The sequence below is a fragment of the Macaca thibetana genome, chromosome 16 (assembly GCF_024542745.1).
Source record: "Macaca thibetana thibetana isolate TM-01 chromosome 16, ASM2454274v1, whole genome shotgun sequence".
NCBI classification, from domain to species: domain Eukaryota; kingdom Metazoa; phylum Chordata; class Mammalia; order Primates; family Cercopithecidae; genus Macaca; species Macaca thibetana.
This window is the reverse complement of record NC_065593.1, coordinates 74,130,749-74,150,154: the sequence shown is the minus strand read 5'-3', so window position 1 is coordinate 74,150,154 and position 19,406 is coordinate 74,130,749. Positions and strand designations below refer to the sequence as shown.

General features: G+C 50.7%; 1 protein-coding gene across 11 annotated transcripts in view; it reads right to left on the bottom strand.

Moving 5' to 3' along the window:
* Positions 1 to 746: 746 nt before the first annotated feature.
* AXIN2 (axin 2) overlaps positions 747 to 19,406 on the bottom strand; it is a 33,151-nt gene continuing 14,491 nt past the window's right edge. For 7 of the 11 annotated variants that reach the window (XM_050762409.1, XM_050762413.1, XM_050762407.1 and 4 more), the window contains 8 exons: positions 13,714 to 13,816; positions 10,400 to 10,540; positions 9,569 to 10,083; positions 9,124 to 9,318; positions 8,572 to 8,805; positions 7,881 to 7,976; positions 6,159 to 6,326; positions 747 to 2,269 (listed from right to left, as the gene is read on the bottom strand). In XM_050762409.1, coding sequence (XP_050618366.1) covers positions 2,143 to 2,269; positions 6,159 to 6,326; positions 7,881 to 7,976; positions 8,572 to 8,805; positions 9,124 to 9,318; positions 9,569 to 10,083; positions 10,400 to 10,540; positions 13,714 to 13,816 — 1,579 coding nt within the window. In that variant the 3' untranslated portion in view covers positions 747 to 2,142. The remainder of the gene's footprint in view (positions 2,270 to 6,158; positions 6,327 to 7,880; positions 7,977 to 8,571; positions 8,806 to 9,123; positions 9,319 to 9,568; positions 10,084 to 10,399; positions 10,541 to 13,713; positions 13,817 to 19,406) is intronic. The other 4 variants (XM_050762417.1, XM_050762415.1, XM_050762416.1 and 1 more) reach the window with 2 other exon arrangements.

Below are 19,406 nucleotides of genomic sequence, written 5' to 3'. Positions count from 1 at the left end.
ACTCCACTAAAAAGACCTGCTTTCCCAGATCTGAAGAATGGCCTGGCATGCCAAGTGCTCAGGGTACAGGGAGGGCATGTTTGTTGAGAGGGCAACTGCCTGCTGAGGTCCTCGGCCACAGAAGCACACCTATCCACTGAGTGGAGCAGAAGCTGCTCGTGTCGCCTCCCCCTGCACCGCCTGCTTGCTATATTCCTGACACCTGACCAGCCCTGGGCCTGATGGCCCACGATAAAATAGTCAGATAGGATTAATAGTCAGCCTTGTTGATCAGCTCCCAGAATGGGGAGGGTGCCTGGCTAGCTTTGATCTCTAAGTCCACTGGCCCCACGTGGACATTCCAGGTCTATGAAACCACCTGCTGAATGGCTTTCATGTCGGAGACACCTATTGAAATGCCAAGTACTCCTGGGAGGGCCTCCTCTCATCCCCTAGTCCCCTGTACCTACCTGGCTGGACTGGAGACAATCTGCCCAGGAGGAAGAGGCTGAATGGAGGTGTTAGAGGGAAGAGGACTCCCAAAGGAGATGTTGTCTACAGCCTGCTCCAAGGCAACAAAAGTCTCAGCCAGTAGCCAAGTGATTTGAAGAAATGGTTTTACAAAACCTCCAGGTGGGTCCAGATCAGGTCAGGGCTCGAGGTCAGAGACGGGCTTGGGCAAGGTGGGAAATCAAGCACAGACGCCTACACATGGAAGGGCCCCTTGGCCCTGTGCCCACCCTGAGGATTCAAACACAAGGCCAATGTTTTGAAAAATATAAAATTTTAATAAAGGCTACATCTCTTAATTACAATAATTATTGTACCAAGTCGTTTTCCTTAAATGAACTCTTTATAATGCATAATTTACAGTATAAGTAGAACAAAATGGCATGACAAAAGTCATTGAGTACAAGACTTGTAATAAAAAGGCATAAAATATATTTATACATAAACCCCTTTCAAAAAACAAGGGAAAGCTTGAGCCCTCAATATAGGGCGACACACGGAGCGGGTGACCGTGCAGGTACAGGTACTGTACTGATTTAAAGTCAAGCACTAGAGATAGTGGATTAATACTCTTTTGCCGTACACTATATACAGATGTATAGTACAAGTAACAATGGCAAACAGAATGTACAGATTAACTTAACACAAAAACCCGAACATCAAAATGAAGGTGTCTGGAGGAAAGGTGCTGCTGGGTCTCCCCACAACTGTTCATTTTCTTTGCGGGGTAGGGGATAGTTCCTGAATGGCTGTGGTCCAATGACTAATGTAAAACAAAAACAGAAACAAAAAAAAACAAGGAACTGTCGTTTCCACAAAGCACAGCGGCAGTGATTCTAGCAGGCCTCAGCCACGGGGCCCTGGGCCTGGGGAGGCTACAGGAGGTGGAGCCTCAGTCACAGGATCAACCTGGGGCCCCAAGGAGCGGGGTTCCCTGCCTCTCCCTCTGCATCCCATCCAACACAACCCCCAAAATGTTGATGACGACGCAACATGGTCAACCCTCAAGACCTTTAAGACAAAACAGAGCAGCATAGGAAAAAAAAAAAAAAATGCACCAATTTCTGCGTGTGTCAATGGTAGGGCACCATTTTTAAAAGTCTGTCTTCACTTGGAGGGGCGTAGTGCAAAGCATAATTCCTCTGTTAGTGAAGAAACCACGAACGCACTCCAAGCTCAACTCCTAAGTTTAGTCAGAACAATTAAAACTTCCTCTCTCCCCCTTCCAAGTTTAAAGCAGCATATCCATAAACTGGGGATGGGGGAAATCAACTGTTCTATAAATATCAGTAAGGATTCCCGTTCAGGTAAGCTATACAGTTTCTCTTAGTTTATGGATTTCAGATCCCTAGGAAGTCATATATTATGTATGGCAGTCTCTCAAATACAGGCAGCATCTTCAATAGCCAAGAGTGGTCATGTTTTTAATAAATAGTTCAGGCTTTTCTCATCTCAGTCAGTACCCAGCTCATGAATCATGAAAATCAACCTCCCCCCACCCTCCCAAAGGCCCACTGGCCTATTCTTCCTTAGACTTTGTCTTCTTCATTGGTTTAATTTTCCTTCAAAATGTTTTGTCGCAGTTGCTCACGGCCAAGACAGTTCACAAGAGCTTCGGGCTCCAACAGTTCACCAAAGCCAGACCCCCAAGGCTCAATCGATCCGCTCCACTTTGCCCAGAATCCGGCCTTCATACATCGGGAGCACCGTCTCATCCTCCCAGATCTCCTCAAACACCGCTCCACAGGCAAACTCATCGCTTGCTTTTTTGAAGTAATACCTTAAAAGGAAAACCAGAAAAGCTTCTTGGTAAACTGCATTTTCCACATTGTTGAAAAGAAAAGCATGCCAACATGGAGGACTGAGGTATCCTAGGAATTTGCTATGGCAGGTGTGCATGTACACTGTTGCCCGTAACTGCTTTAAGATGGCAACTGGGACTGGCCACACCACAAGCAGCAGGTGGGCCGAGATGACGAAAGCCGGGCACCCACTGAGCAGCAGCCTGGGCCGGACCTGCCACCTGCAATCTTCAGCCCAGCATCTCTGCTATCTCCTGACACACATACATGGTGGAAAACAGACCTGCTTTTCCCCCCAACCTTTTTCAGCAGCGGGGTGGAGGAGGGAAGGAAAGGACAAATGCCTGCAGTTAATTTGCAGCAGCAGCCAAGCAGGTCCTTCAAAGAGACTCCAGACTATCTCTAGGTTCAGCCACATCCTGAACCCACCACCTGGAGAGCCAGGACCTGCCGAAGTCTGTGAACCCACCACCTGGAGAGGCGGAACCTGCCGAAGTCTGTGAAAGGCTGAATTCCAGATGCTTGAGCAGTCCGGAGGCCTCTCGGCCTTCCCATCCTCCAGGGCCCAAGTGCAACAGTCCTGGACAGCCCTGGCACAGCCACACAGGAGGCAAGCCACCCCAGCGCAGCTTCCCAGGGCCGAACAGACGGCACAGGCCCCATGATGCCCTCCCTCTTCTCCCCATTTCCAGGCCTCTTCTCCCATCCCACCCCTCCAGGGTCAAACACCAAAGGCCCTTCTATTATGCCCGTTGATTAAAGGCTCCTTTTATCCCTCCCCAGCATTCTTTCTTCTGAGGCTGTTTAATTGTACAGATGCAAATGCCTGGCCTCTCTCAGGAGTGCCACATTCGGAAACAACTGCTGTCCTCTCGGGCCAGGCCCACCCCCAAACCCCTTCTGAGGAAATTAAGCGAGGGCCTCTTCCTTCCCTGTCCCCAGCCAAGGGAGACCCCTCAGAGGGATTAAACTTGCCCCTGCAAGCTGTCATTTCCAGCCCATAAAGGCCACTCACAGAGGGAAGGTCACAGTCCCCTGGGGGGATGGGAGAACCTTTCAAACATTTAATTGTGTCTCAGGGTTATGGTTGGGCTTTGTTTTTGTCTTTTCCCTTTAAAAAAAAAAATTAACTCCCCTTAGTTAGAGCTCAATTTTTTTCCTCTTTAATAAAGGCAAGCCAAATACTTTCGTAGGAGATAAGGCTAAATACAGTGAACAGCTGGGTTTAGTCAAGGTTCTTTGTTTTTAGCATTCCTGACCCAGCTAATGCACTGGGGTGAACAACGGCATGGCTCTGACTGGGCAGCACTGAAGACACTTCATGTCAAGGGGTCAAAATTCTCGGGGGAGCGTGAGAGGAGACAGTGAGAAAATGGGGAGGGGCTCTGTGCACAGGAGACCTGGGACAGTGGGGGGAAAAGTCACTTTTCCACGTAAGGGGCTCAAACCTCAACGCCATCCTCCGTCAGACCCCTTTGGCCCCAGCTCCCCCAGCTCCGACCCCTCCGGGGTTCACCAAGTGGGGCTTTCACAGCATGTCTGAGCAAACACGCAGCGACCTTTTACATAATTGCAACCTCCTCCAGAGAGGAGAGAGGCCACATTCTCTCGGCCCCACCCCCAGGACTTCAAACACACTGCACTGCCCTCATTTTCTCCAAGAAACAGGCTTTTCCACTGCAACATGCTTTATGTGGCAAACTTTGCTTTCTTCTGACATCTGGCACCAATAGCGTCTGGCGCGTCTGAAGGGACTGTTTGCTTTTTGAACCCCTGCCATGTTGAGATTACTCAACGCATCCCAGGTCCCCCTACCTCCCACCCCTGCTCCACGGCCCCAACCTCACTGGGTCTTTCTAATTTTTTTGAAGGGGGATGTATCTGTACAAATTGAGATGTTGGAGCACCAGCCCTGCTGGGAGGGTGAGGCATGACACCCTGTGTCCCTGTCCCACCCCAGGAGGGCACTGAGTCCAGCTCAGGCCCTGCAGAGATAAGGCGGCTGGGAGGGCCTTCCCACAGCCTGATGCACTCAGGAAAGAACTGGAGAGGATCGGAGGGTTGACCATTTGTGCAAGTCTTTGTGCATTAAAGGGGAGGCCAGAGCTTCAAAGCCAGGCTTATTAACTGTGCCTCAGGGAGAAAAAAAAAAAAAAAAATCAGAGCCAGATGTGGCCAGAGCAGCTGAGGGAGGCACCTTCCCCGCAAGCTTATGCCAGCGCCACATGGCTCTTCTCCGAGGTCACCTACAGTTCCACTCAAAGTCCAGCCGAGACAAAGCCAAGATCAAAATGAATCCCCAGAGGGGCACACTTGTGTCATTAGTTTCACCTTGTGTCTTTTCAAGATAAAAGCAGCAGCAGCAGCAGCCAGGCCTGTTCCCCCATCCCTTTGATACCTTTTCACAATTGTCTCCGCCCAGGTGTAAAAGGGAATATCCAGGCCCAGCAACACGCCCTGCTGGCCAGTCACCTCCAGGGGCTCAGTCCGACCTCCATCCCTCCCTCCCCCTCCGAAGAGGGGCTCAGTCCGACCTCCATCCCCTCCCGCTCCAAAGAGGGGCTCACCTTGAGCCCCCGCCCAGACTAACTCCCAGATGAAGGTGGCAGTAAAACTACACAGGGCCTGCCCTAGAGGGGAGGGCGCCTCAGAGCCCTGCAGGTGGACTCATTCCCATCCAGGAGCCCATATGCCCACCTGGCAGGTTACCAAGTGCTATTCAGAGTTTTCCACTCACATCCCTGGCCCTGGTGGCGGCAATGGGTTCACACCTGGGCATAGACTGTGGTCCTGTACAGGGTCCACGGCACACAGCTGAGGAGTTGGAACTCTCTCTCGGGTGTAGACCCCAGAGTGAGCACCTGCTTAAACTAGGGTGCCCCTATCTCACCCTTGTCCCAGCCTGGAGCCCTAAACCTGAGACAGAACTGGAGCAGAATCCACAGGTTCTCTTGGGCTGCAGGCCACGAAGAGGGACAAGGGAGGACTCAGGATGAACTGAGGCAGTCATCACCTGCTGTTAGGAGGAAGTGATCAAGAGAAGGAATGGCCTAGGGCTGGCCCTCATGCTCCTCAGCTCTTGAACCCTCTCAAGGGCCCTAAAAGGTCAGCAAGGACCTTCTCAAGGGCACCTCCGTCCACTCTGCAGACAAGGTGAGGAGACCAGTAAGTTCCCTTCCTGAAGCCCCTGCAGGGGAGAAGGCAACGAGGCCCAGGCCCGGGCAGGAAGAGTGGACTGCCCTATTCACCCTGTGCCCACTCACAGGTCCAGCCCCTTCTTTGTTATGGACAAAGGCGCATCCCTGCTTCTAATGGCCCATAAAACCCAGGGAGGTTCTTCAGATGGAAAGGCAGACTGAGAAAAACAGGGGGGACCTTTCCCAGGCATGGTTCCTATTTGGAGACTTCAATGTGAGGGTCTCTCCTAAACTCAAGCCAGGAGGGTGGCGCTTCCAGACCCTCCCTCCTAATCAACCTGCCTGTCCCTCTTTTTTCTCCCTGCTCCCCGCTCGCCCACAAGCCCTTCAATTGCAGGTAAAGCCTCTGCAGTGCGGCCTGAGCCCCACTCTCCTCCTGTCAGAGCAAGCGGCTGCTCCTTTTCTCCTCAGTCTGATTCACCTGGTGGAAAGAGCCTGGCCAGGTCCCCCAGGGAACCCTCCATGCAGCGTCCCTCTTGCGGCTGCTGCTTCATTGTTCTGCTAGTGGTGAGGGGAGACAAGAAATGAGAAGGAGCCTCCCCCAGCGCCTGCTGAGCCCCCTTCCACCCTGCCCCGCCCAGGTCTGCTCAGCCAGGGGAGCTGCTCCAGGCTCTGGCTCTTGGTTCTGAGCAAACAAACTGGAAGCAGAAAAAAGCCACAGGACTCTTACCTATAATTTCCCTTTTTGCTGAGCTGCTCTTTAAAGTGGCCCAGGGTCAAGCTCTGAGCCTTCAGCATCCTCCGGTATGGAATTTCTTCCCCACAGAAAAAGTAAGTGACAACCAACTCACTGGCCTGGAGCGCATGGACACCTGCCAGTTTCTTTGGCTCTTTGTGACTGAAAATAAGATGGAATGGAACAAGTTCAGCATTTTAAAGCAGACACACATCTAAAGCAAACACACACGTGCGCACATGTGCGTAAGTGACAGGGTATCCAAACACTAGGGTTGCAGTTAAAGTGGGGGCTGGGGCAGAGCCCCACATCTCAGAGGCAGGCAGCTCTGGGGGACACACAGTCCAAGCCCACATGCTCTGCATGGAGCACGCGGAAAAGGATGATTTCCTTTCAGTAGTACGAATTGGTATCGCTTTCCCCACTGCCACCAAATTAAGGTACACAGCGGCCTCTTTCAGGTTAGCATAAATGGCGTGCTTCCCCAAGAAGATGAGAGAAGAGAAATTATCACAGAGATGCCGGGTCTCACCTGGATTGGAGAGTGCTAAAGAGACAAACCCAGAGCAGGACACCTTTGGGATGGCATGAATTCAGAATGCCTAAAGCCCACCCCTTATTCCAGTAGAATGAGAACAACTAACGGCGGGTAGCCCCCAGTCATGTCCATGTCCCCATTTATTCTGAGATTTTGTAGAGTAGCCTGAAAAAAAAGCTGCTAGGCTGGGTGTGGTGGCTCACACCTGTAATCCCAGCACTTTGGGAGGCTGAGGTGGGCAGATCACTTGAGGCCAGGAGTTCGAGACCAGCCTGGCCAACATGGTGAAACCCTGTCTCTACTAAAAATAAAAAAAAAAAATGAGCTGGGCGTGGTGGTGGGTGACTGCAATCCCAGCTACTCGGGACGCTGAGACAGGAGAATGGCATGAACCCGGGAGGTGGAGCTTGCACTGAGCTGAGATCGCGCCACTGCACTCCAGCATGGGTGACAGAGCGAGACTCTGCCTCCAAAAAAAGAAAAAAAAAAAAAGAAAAAAAAGTGGCTGGCCCAGACCCGGACGGCTGGTACACTTAGGGTCAACCAACTGAAACAATGAAAGGATCCAGGGTAGTGACCTACTGAGGACTTCAAACATTGCTCACTGCTCAGGATGAAGACACAGAAAGAAAACTTTCTACGGACCATTTCAGATCTCTTTAGCAGATTTCTTTTTAATTGCACCATCCAGTAACTAAACTGAGCAGGCTTCTCTCAATCTACTCTGAATGAGACTAAATTTACAGAAAGAATCACTGCCCAATTTGGGGGAAGATATTCTGTCTTCTCCAAGCAAAAACACGAGGATGGTCCCCTCCATCTCTGCCACAGTGGAGAATGATCCTTCTGCTCAGGGTGACAAATGTTTTCAGTACTACTAACTTGCAAGTTGAATGGCGGCAACTTTTCCAGCTGAATTTGAGGTCCCTTCTACCCTTCTAATGGCTGCGTGTCCCAGCTTTTGATTTGTGTATGACCAAAAAAACTTTCGCTATGATGCATTTGTCAGTAGGACATGGATGGCCACGTCTATGTTTACTGTTCCTCATCACTAGCACTAAAATCAAGGTGATTTCTAAAACCAAAAAAAGTTTCACGAAAATGAAACTCCAGATAGCGAATACTCTGAAACATAAACCACTCGGCAGATCTCAGTAATGCCAGGTAAAGACACTCACTCTTCTGGAGCCAGGCTTGGATTGGAGAAGGGCGTGGCTCCCGCCTGAACAGTGGCTGAGTGATTCCTGTCCCTCTGCTGACTGGCCACACAGCACCTGAGGACACAGCCAGGGCGAGGGATTTAGAGGTGCACTGTTGTCCCCAGAGCAATTGAGGAGCAGACAGAAAATTACTCTTTGGCCTCCTGAAGAGACACGAAACCGACTTCCATCCCTATGGAAACCCAACCAAGACCCTGGGTTAACAGTGGCTGAGGAGGCTGGGCAGACATCTTGCAACAGCCATTCTAAGCCCCTCTGGGAGCCCAGGACGGGACACTTAGCCCCAGCAAAGGGCTGAGGACTCTTGTTCCTCCATCTCGTAGCTTCTTACACGCTCAACTAACCAGCCTTAAACAATCCAGACATTTGTAAGAAATGGCCTTTGTAAGGAATTACTGAAACTCATTCTCCCAATTCTAGGCATGACTTGCCTCACAGATCCTGGCTTAACTCTGGTAGAATGAACATAACTGAAGGGAACAATTTCTAGAAGCTGGAAAGGAGAAGCTTACTCATCCATAAGCAATTCTTCCTCTCATGGGAGGGTTTGAGACCCAGGCAGAAAGAGAGGCCCTCCCCATTAGCCACAGACCAGGTCACCACCCAAACCCAATCCCTGCCCCAACTAGGATCCCTCACTTCCACTCACCGCTGCTTTGGGGGCTTTGACACCTCAGCCAGCCTGCGACAGGCCTCCTCCAGCTGAGCCAGCGTGTTGGGTGGCGTCAGGGGAGGCATCGCAGGGTCCTGGGTGAACAGGTGGGCACGGGGGGTGGTGCGGGGGTGCGCGCTGTTGCCCCCCCACAGATGGTGCCGGCTGGCTCGTTCGCCTGGAGACGAGCGGGCAGACTCCAAGGGGTAGGCCTTTTTTGTGCTTTGGGCACTAAACAAGGAATGAGCAGAGAGAAAACAGAAGGAAAGAAACTGGGTTAGAAGAACTGGAAAATGTGACTTCAATAGAAACTTGTCTATTCTGCTCAGAGGGAGAGAGAAGAAAAAAATAACTACCATAACACGAACAGGGGTCAGTGCCAAAACATGACATTTTTGTGGTCTGCTCAGTCCAACGTTTAATATTAAGATGGCAGGAGCAAATAGTCACATTTGTATTCGGCGGACTGCAAAAACAGCCATTCCCACAATACCTCCGTACTGAGTGCCCATGACCCTCGCGGCCGCGACGGCGGCAAGTGGTGTTTACCTATGGGGCTTGGGCTTGCTCTGCCGCTCACTCTCCAACATCCACTGCCAGACATCCTGCGACCTGTCTCCTTCCTCCCGGGGAAGTTGCATGGCCCCAGCTCCGCCGGGGGCCCCTCCTTCCCTGGCGGGCAGGGCCAGGCCCGGCTCCGTGCCTTTCCCATTGCGTTTGGGCAAGGTACTGCCTCTGCTGCCGCTGTGGGGAACCAAGAACCACACCCAACCCAGAGACCCGGTTAAATCTCCGGGACTCCTAGAATCAGACAATTCAGCAAGTGGGGTGGGCGGTGACACGAAAATCCCATGCACCTGCTCCCCACACCCTCACCCAGCCGTGCCCTCTCAGAAACTAAACGCCTGTGATAAGGCTCCCACCTCACACCTGCCCATGGACCTGGCTGGGAGAGAAGCCCCACACGGGACACTGTGGTCTGCCCGGCACTTACCCAAACTGCTCGCCGGGCATGGTTTCCAGGGCCTTGGGGTGGCTTTTGCATTTCGAGTAGCAGTAATACTCCGGGCCCCCAGGGCAGAAGCAGTGCACCCGCTGCGTGGCCTCCGCCTCGATCTCCTCCTTGGTCTTGGGGACGGCGTGGTGGTGGATGTAGTGGTGGTGGACATGCTTCGTCGTCTGCTTGGTCACAAAGCCCTTGCCCCCGAGGAGGGGACAAGCGCCCGGTGAGGCGGCCGCGGGAGGCAGCTTGCCACCGGGCGGGAGCAGGGAGTGGTACTGCGAATGGTGGTGGTGGTGGTGGTGGTCCGGAGAGCGGGAGCGGGGGCTATAGCGGCCTACGCCCGGGGACTGGCAGCCAGGGGTCTTCAGGACCCTGGACAGGTGATCGTCCAGTATCGTCTGCGGGTCTTCCTCGTAGCTGCCGGAGGGCAGTAGGGAGAGGGGGTGCTGCGTGGGCGCCCCCTCCCGAGAATTGAGTGTGAGCTCGGAGCCCTCCTTCTCTTCATCCTGAAACGGAAGACGTCAGAAGGGGAAGTGACCCAGGAAGCAGGAGGGCCCGAGGCCCTGGGCTTGCCACATCACGCCCCCTACGCAGGAGCACGTACACCCATGTGCACGCCCACAGCCACGCCTCTGCGCACACGCACAGGCCTATCTATAAAAAGCGCAATTCACACGCATGCGCACACCCACACGCAACACACGCACATGCGCACGCAGCCCACACGCATGCACACACCCACAGGCAGCCCACACGCATGCGCATATTCATAGTGCGCGCACCCCGTGAACGGAAGCAGGGAGAGGGCCTAGGCCGCATTACCTCTCGGATCTGCTGCAGGCGCTCCTCCAGGCTGTGGCGGCTCTCCAACTCCAGCTTCAGCTTCTCCAGCCTCGAGATCAGCTCAGCCGCAAAGGTGGCGGGTTCCACGGGGGTCATCTCCTTGGGCAGGCGGTGGGTTCTCTACAGGACGTGGAAAGAAAAGGGAGGAGGCACGTTCAGCAGGCCGGGCGGGCGGTGGCTTGGCCGGAGCTTCCTGCACCGGGCGCTGCATACCGCAAACCCATGTTCGGGTGGAGAGTGGATGGCAAGGCGGCCTGGGCTGCTCGGGACTTTTATGCGCTAACGCCATGGCCTCATGGAGAGCCATGGTCCCCACCAGCGTTTGCCTTGGGCAGGAGCAGTTGGTCGCACTCCGAGAGGCCCTGCTTGTTCTCTCTGTAGTACAACCAGCCCATCAGTAGCTACTCTGAAGTAGAAAATCTTCAAAGACTGTTGTCAAACATCAAAAAAAAAAAAAAAAAAGGCAGCCCTCTGAGTAGGGAGGGGAGAGACCAACTCAAGGAATAAAAAGTAGAATCTAAACAGAAAGGGAGTTGAAAATTTAAAAAAATAAGATTGGAAAGGAGGTGGGAGGGAGGAAAGGGAGGGGGAAGGGAGTCAAACGGCCTGGATCAGAGAAGAAGTGGTAATTTATTTCCTGGCCGCACACTGCGCACCTTTGAGGTGGTGTTGTCTCAACACTGTCCTCGATCTCCCTCGTTTTTCTCCTTCCCTCCTCCCTCTCTCTTTGTACAGAAAATGAAGAAAGCTGCTGCAGGCTAGTAGCAGAACACTGCTGAGCTTGGCTGCCTGAAGCTGATCTATCAAGGGAAAAGGGAACATCTCCAAATCAAGTGCAGAATATAAAAAGGCACCGAGTACGCCTGCCAAAAGCAGCAAACAGAGAGAACCCCTGCTGCCCAGCTTTCTGTCCTTTTCCTGTCATCTCGCTCCCCCCACCCAACCCCCCACCTCTCCAGTTGTTCTACCTCCTTCTTCCTAATCTCCCTCTTGCTTGGCTCCTTTGGGGTAGGGTGGGGGGAGCAGAAAGCTAACTTGCAAAGGCTAGCATGTCCCCCAGCTGCAAAGATGGGCCTTGCCACGGCAACCACTTAGCTGCAGAAACTGAGAGGGGAGAGAAAGGCTCCTGTGTAGGTGGCCATTCTCACACAGGCTGGCTCCTTGCAGCCCCCAATCAAAGCGCTGCCTGATGGAGAAAGTCGATTTGCACACCCCAGGACAAAATCATCTAATTTACAAGCCTGGGCGATAGAACTTTTCTTTGTTAACACACATATCCCCCAGTCAAAAAAACAATAATAGTATGTCATCAATACTTACTAACTGTGGAGGAGGGGGAATGCTAGAGGTCCTCAGAAAAGCAATTTCAATATGCTAATTTTAAAACAAGGTAAGTGTGCCCTTGTCCGTGTGAGGGGCTTTCAGAGAAGAGCTACAGTTGGTGCACTAATGCACCATAGGTTTAGCAATTCAATGTGTTAATTTTTTAACCACAACATAACCAGACAGACCAATGGGATTCTCTGAAGCTGGCAGGAAGGATTCATAAACACCTGCTGTGAGCTGGGTGCTTTCTTCCCTTCCTTAAAGAAGAGTGTCACTGCAACCTGGATCTGAGGCTATGGTAAACAGCACAGCCCTAAAATGGGAATGTAGATGGGGAAGTTCTCTTGAGTACAGCCATGTGCTGGCTGCTTTAGCAGGCATGGAAATAAAAGGAGAGGTCCCAGAAAAGCCCTTCATCCACCATCTGAGTTACAGGAAGAAGCTGCTCAGGAGATCCTCACTTCTAAACACTTCGTTCATTCTGTATTTGATAGGCACAGACTCACCAGCAGGTACCAAGCCAAGTTCTGGAGCTGGAAAGGAACAGCTACTCTCCAGGGCTTCAGAAGCCAGGAGGAGAAATGGTCAATCAATACATAAATGAATGACTAAAATCACTGACTAAAATGACTTGGAGTCCTGTGATTGACACAAGTAGAATGTCCCAGTGAGGAGGGCAGGAGAATGTCCCAAGGGGGCAGAGGTTCCTTATTCACTCAAATGTTTATTGAGCACCTATTATGTGTCTGTCCCAAGGGGGCAGAGGTTCCTTATTCATTCACTCAAATGTTTACTGAGCACCTGTTATGTGTCAGTTAGTGTTATAGTCTCTGTGCATACAGAGGTTAACAGAAGAGATAAAACTCCTCCCCTCCCCACAGAGGGCTTCCATTCTAGTGGAAATACAGTGAGCTCACCAAGCTGTAGAGAAGCATGGATTATCTAGCATTTCTTGGTTTCTGGGAAATAAGTGCTTCAGTTTCTTTCTCATAGGGAATTTTTTTTTTTTTTTTAAATTCAGAAAATGCAAAGGTTCAAAAATAGGTCATCAAACCTCTGACATAGTTTGGCTGTTTGTCCCCTCCAGATCTCATGTTGAAATATGATCCCCAGTGGTGGAAGTGGGCCTAGTGGGAGGTGTTTGGGTGCTTGGTGCCCTCCCTGCAGCAATGAGCAAGTTTTCCCTGTTAGTTCATATGAGATCTGGTTGTTTGAAAGAACATGGCACTGCCCACCACCACCCCCAACCCTAGCTTGCTGCTTCTCTCCCTTTTACACAGTGGCTCCCCTTCCCCTTACATTATGATTGAAAGCTTCTTGAAACCTTCACCAGAAGCAGATGTTGGCACCATGCTTCTTGTACAGCCTGCATATCTGTGAACCAAATAAGCCTCTTTTTTTTTTTTCTTTTGAGACAGTCTCGCTCTGTCGCCCAGGCTGGAGTGCAACGGTATGATCTCAGCTCACAACCTCCGCCTCCCAGGTTCAAGTGATTCCTCTGCCTTACCCTCCCAAGTAGCTGGGACTATAGGCGCGCGTCACCACACCCAGCTAATTTTTGTATTTTTAGTGGAGGTGGGGTTTCACCACGTTGGCCAGGCTGGTCTCGAACTCCTGACCTAGGGTGATCTGCCCGCCTCAGACTCCCAAAGTGCTGAGATTACAGGCATGAGCCACTGCACCCAGCCATAAACCTCTTTTATTTATAAATTACTCAACCTCAGGTATTCCTTTATAGCAAAACTGATTGACAACCTCATAATCACATTACTGTGCTCACTATCACAACCCAAAAAACATGTAATGCCTATTGTCCAGTTCTTCTTTTCTCTCCCTTTGCCCTAGGGGACCTTAGGGACTGCTCTTTTCTACCTTCCCTATACCTCCCAACTTCCACCTCCCACTCCTTTTCTTTAGGACTCAACATGGCAGAAAACAGGTGTCTCCTCACTCCAGACTGTACTCACCGGGAAATGAGGTAGAGACACTTGACCATTGGCCTTCACACTGCGATGCATTTCTCTCTGGAGCTGTTTCTTACTCCCCACACGATAAGGAGGAATTCCATCTCTAAGGGAAAGAAAAAGACAGAATCCACAGGCTTACAAGGATGTTTTCAGCACATGGGCTACTCTCATATGCCATCTTAAGATCCCGCCGACAGGGTCACATGCTTCCATAGGAGTGTCACATGTCTCCAGATACCATCAGTGTTCCCACAGGGAAGGATCCACCCAAGATCAAATTTAAATCCTGCCCATCAATCATCTATGGAAACTTGGCTCCCTCGGATGCAGGAGCATCGACTTGGAAAGAGCCTGGAAAGTTCATCTCTTGGGCTGCTGTCTTAGAACTGGGTTACACTCCAGCCAGCCTAGGCAGAGCAAAGGCTCCCCTATTTTATAGGTGCCCCAAGTAGGAGATTCTCAGGCCCCATTGGTCCTCCCACTTGTTCCCACTGCTTCAAACCAGGAACCAGTACCTTATGGAGAGGGCCAGGGCAGAAAGTTGTAGGGATAAGGACCAAACCTACAGAGGGCTAAATCAGGCATTAGTGAAGTATGCATAACTCTCTAAGTCAACTTCCCAGTCATTTCCAAATGTATTCTTTTTATAAACCAGTACAGGGTGATTAATAAAAAGAATATATAACATTTTGGCCCCTTCTCTCAGCTCCAAACCCTGCCACCCCCCAACCAACGAATTTTCAAAGATGCATGACCAATGTGGGCATGAAAAGAAAAGCCCCTACTATGTGGTGGTCTGTGCAATCCATTTAAAGATTAGCACCTACTATGTGCCAGATCTTCTCCTAGGCACTAGGCAAGAGAGCAGCAGACAAAGTGGATACATAATTCAAACAACTGCTTTCTTGAAGTCTATATTCTAATGGGGAGGCACAGGCAATGAACAAAATAAAAAATAGTATGTTAGTGATATGTACTATGAATAAGCAGGAAAAGGAGAATCACTGGCGGGTGGGTAAGCTGCAAATTTAAATTGGATGTGGGTGTCAATGAAGTCCTCATTGAGAAAGGGACCTTTGGGCAAAGACCTGTAAAAGTCTGGGCCCCTATCCATTATATTTTTAAAAACAAAACATTAACAAGTAGAAGAATGTTTAAAAAGCCTGCACTCCAGCTACTGTTCACTACAACCATGACCTGGAGTTGCCATGATTTTTTTCCAGAAAGAATTTCCTTCTTAAAAGCAGAATGGTCAAGGTGTGACTATTTTCCCATTGATGTCCCTTCAGGAGGTCCCTTATTTACAAAAGCCTCAGGGTGCAAACATTTTCATAATGAATCATACTTGGAGGCTGTAAATATTGAAACTGGGTGTTTGGCTACTTCCCTTTCCCCAATGTTTGGTTCTTCATAGGGTGGAAGAAAAATACTTTAGGATAATTAGCAATGTCTAAAAATACCCAGGAGGCAGCCAGGAGTAACTGGTCAACCTCTAGCTCCTTATCTCAAATGCCCTAGAATTCTAAGTAGCTGCATTTTCAGGAAGTCTGCTGACCTAGGTCAGAAAATGGGGCCACACAAGGGACAATGAAGATTCCAATAGATCAACAAACCAATGTATGTTAACCAAAGCCTGGCTAAGGAGTGCATAAAGGATAATTGCATTGAGGGGAGTAAGGAAGGGAGAGAAGAGAGATCAGTAGCCACAGCAACAGCTTACCCACAAGTGTGAGTACTGCCCCAAAGAAAGGTGAGTATGGAGCAGAGACAGAGCACTGTGGGAAAGATTAGCAGCAGCTGGTTGACCAGTGCTGGAGAAACACATCTCCCAGTCAGCCTCCTACTCATGAGGCTCGGCACTTGACCAAGCCCACCTAAAGATTATTTATCAAAACTCTGTTTCTTCACCTTGGGTAGTTTAGCAGGCACAGTTGAAAATGGGACTTCAAGCATGCCTGGCTTGACCAGAAACCAAATCGCACCCAAGGCAACTGATCCCAACCTGAGAATGCCAGCTCCTACATACTGAGTCCCTACTGTAGGTCAGACATCAGACCTATAATCAGACTTCATTCTCATAAGAACCTTAATGAGCCACATTTACAGATGACCAGAAATGCTCAATTAGTCACCTAGTGTTACAGTCAGTAGCAGATTGAGAACTCATACCCAAGCTACTGCTGGACTCCAGAACAAGCATCTGTTAACAACCTACACTTGGTCCTCATTTCAATAAGATGCCCTTCCCAGCCCCAACCAGCAGTCAAGCTTCCTAATGGTCTGAATGTGGAGGTGCCATTTCCTAAGCCCCATGCAGTCACCTTTCAGAAGAGATGAGGAGGAAATCTGTGGAATGTTCTGGAAAGTCCTCCCCAACCTCATAGTACTCACTAGCTATGGGGCTTGCCAGGTGATTCCCAAGCCATGCTGAATATCCCCATCTCTCACCTAAAACACCTTGTATGGTGGGGGTGGCGGTATCCCACAGATTGGGCTCATGCTGGTCTAACCAAATTCTGCTGCCTTAGAGCTCTCTCTTTCGGGGACTTAAGACAGTGGATGACTCTGCTCCAGGCCTCTTCCTGACAGTCTTGGGGGCAGGAGTCAAGCACTCCATGGACCCCACCATGACACAAGTGACATAAGGCTTCAAGAGTCCTAGAAGAGTCCCCCATTCACCCCCTCCAAGACGCTGACGTTTCCACTGGTAGCTTTCACTCTTTTCTCCTTTTCCTTCTCCCAGATGAAAGTCAATGGTAGAGCTCTTATGCCTCTTTTTCTTCTTCCATATAATAAGGTTTAAAAAAAAAAAAAAGCCAGGATGGGGGTAGGGATGGGGAGGGGAGTAGCTAACTGCAATATTGAAGGCAAAAGGAACGAATTATTTCATAAGCACCTCATACTGCCCCCATCACCACCACCACACACACTCCATTACCCAGGGCAGGTGAAGGACTAAACTGCTGGAAAGGCAACTTGTAACCAGAGCAGAAAAGGAAGATGTCAGCCCATAGAGGCTCAGAAATGCTAACAGACGCCTTCAAGGAAATGTGGCTTTAATTCCCTTCAGCCAAGAATCTTCTTCCAAAACAGCCCCTCATTCCAAAAGGGGGCCTCTCTTCTTTTATTCAAGCTCTAAAAGTCTATGATCAGTTTCCTGGCTGCTCAAGCCTGTAGGCTGGAGAGCACCAGAGTTTCGGTTCCTATACGGTCTCCTTTAATTATAAACATTTTAGTTAACGAGCCTGCTGCTAGGCCCAGCTGTTTCTGGGGAGCACGGTTTTGAAGTGTGGACTCCACTTAGCTGCCATTTGAGTCGAGCCAATTAGCTTAGCCTTTTGACTTCACCATGCCCGACCTACCCTGAATGTCATTTTCTGGCGACTTTGAAATAGCAGACTCATGAACACATGCGTCCACTCGCATCTTCATTTGGCAACCACTCTGAAGGCAGCCTCTGATCACAGCCAACATCAAAAGCCTGGTTTGTAGGAAAAGGTTAATATTTGAAGTTCACTCAGATGCATTTCCTGGTGTCCAAAGTAAACCCCCATAAATAAGATATAAAGAAATACAAATAAATAACTCACGACATTCCCTGTGTGGAACACCAAAAAATCATCTTGTGCTGATCTGGGGACACTCAGAGCTAAAGCAACATACAAACGTATGTTGATCCTGATTATAAGAGCAGCTCCTAGCAGAAAGGGACAAAGGCCTCCACGCCACTGACTTAGCTTTCATGCTTCCTGGCAACCTCTAACCATGGCTACACTTGGGCGGCAAAGAGTCTGCTGCTTCTGATGTTTCCTGCCCCTTCACTCCATCTTTCTAAGCCTGATGCCCTGGAATGGCCCCACAAGCCTTCTGCCTCCAGTGCTGCAAGAATTTTGGTGGGAGTCTGGCAGTTAAAGTTAAAAAACTTTTTTGACAGGTCGCGGTGGCTCACGCCTGTGATCCCACCACTTTGGGAGGCTGAGGCGGGCGGATCAGGAGGTCAAGAGATGGAGACCATCCTGGCCAACATGGTGAAGCCCCGTCTCTACTAAAAATAGAAAAATTAGCTGGGCGTGGTGGCACACGCCTGTAGTCCCAGCTACTTGGGAAGCTGAGGCAGGAGAATCGCTTGAACCCAGGAGGCAGGGGTTCCAGTGAGCCAACGTTGTGCCACTGCACTCCAGTCTGGCAACAGAGCGAGACTCCGTCTTGAAAAAAAAATTAAGCCATTTCTTCCGAGAATGCAGGTTTCAGAGTAACAGGCTCATAAAACAGCCTTCTCAGAGGCCCAAATCCCCAGCCATCTTTAACAGGGCTTTTTACTTAGCAGGAAAACAGAAGTCAGCAGTAGGCTTTGGAAGAAGGCAATGATTTCTTTAAAGCCCCTGCCTGCTCTGCACACTCAGGCCCCGGCGTGTGGCTCCCTGGAATAACCAAGTGCAGGCCAGCACTGCCCCAACTTCTACGCAGGCCTCTTGCAAAGGCCCCCGGGACTTAATTGGTTCTGTCGCAAATGAGACGATTGCTTTCCTGGGCTTGTGTCTAATGAACTCCAACCTTCTGGAGTCTATTGAAGGCTGCCTGTGACCCCCTCTCTCCCCCTCCCCCCTCCCCAGCCCTGTTCCCTCCCCAGCTCCCAGCAGGGCAGCCAGCCCCCCTCCCCAGCCCCTCACAGCCCGCACTGGCCATTGTGACGGGGAGAAACAGCCAGGGCTCTTTTCATGCTTTATGGGGCGCTCCTATTCACTTGTTCAAGGAAATTTCAAAGGGGCCTGCTACCCTCTTATCCCCTCTAAGCTTCCCGGGATGAACAATGGGCTGAAAGCGATTCAGTTCAGCTTTTCATCCCCCACACACTTTATTTCTCGCCCGGCGCTCTCATCTGCACGAGGCCCACAATTGGCAGAGCTCTGAAGAGGGGGTCTGATCCCAGCCCTGGGAATCCCGGGTGACCGCCCAGCACTGGGCAGGATCACACACACCCAGGGCCAGTCGGCCAGAGAACACGTTGCATCGCCAAGTCTGCTTGTAGCAGAGTGGGGAGGGCCCCAGAGACCCCCATGCCTGGCACCCAATGGCAGCTTGAGTCAGTGCCAACAAGTCTGGAGACCCTTCTGATGTTTTCTAGTGAGCCCCACTAGAGGCAGCGTGAGACAATGCCCAAGAGACAGTGATCCCACATGGATGCCAAATGCACTCCCAATTAGTATAAATGCCCAGGTGGGCACAACTGTGACAGTTAACCTGATAACCTGCGCACTTGGTTAGCAGAGAGCACAGAGCCACGCAACACCACCAGGACGAACAGAGCCAACACCATGAGCCCACGGGTCTCCAGGCCTTGCAGGCACTTCCTCCTGGCTTACTGGTTTACTCATTATCCATCCAAGGCAGCTTTGCCACAGGATAGGCTTATTAACACTAACAGGTTCTGCCACCAGGGACCTAAAGGTATCTACTATGCCCCCAAAGAGAAAGCTGCTATGTGAGGGACTTGCCCTTCTGTCTCTGTATCAAAGTGGGCCTCACTGACCTACACACTAACCCTTGCCACCTAGAATAGGGACTGGCAAAGGTAACCTTTCTGATCCCTGAAAAGTGGCTCCCCCATGCTTGGAATCCAAAGTGCTTCAGCTAAAGGGAGAAGGGTGAGAGTTGTAAAGTCACCTCTAAATAAAAGAAAGTTTTTCTTCTGG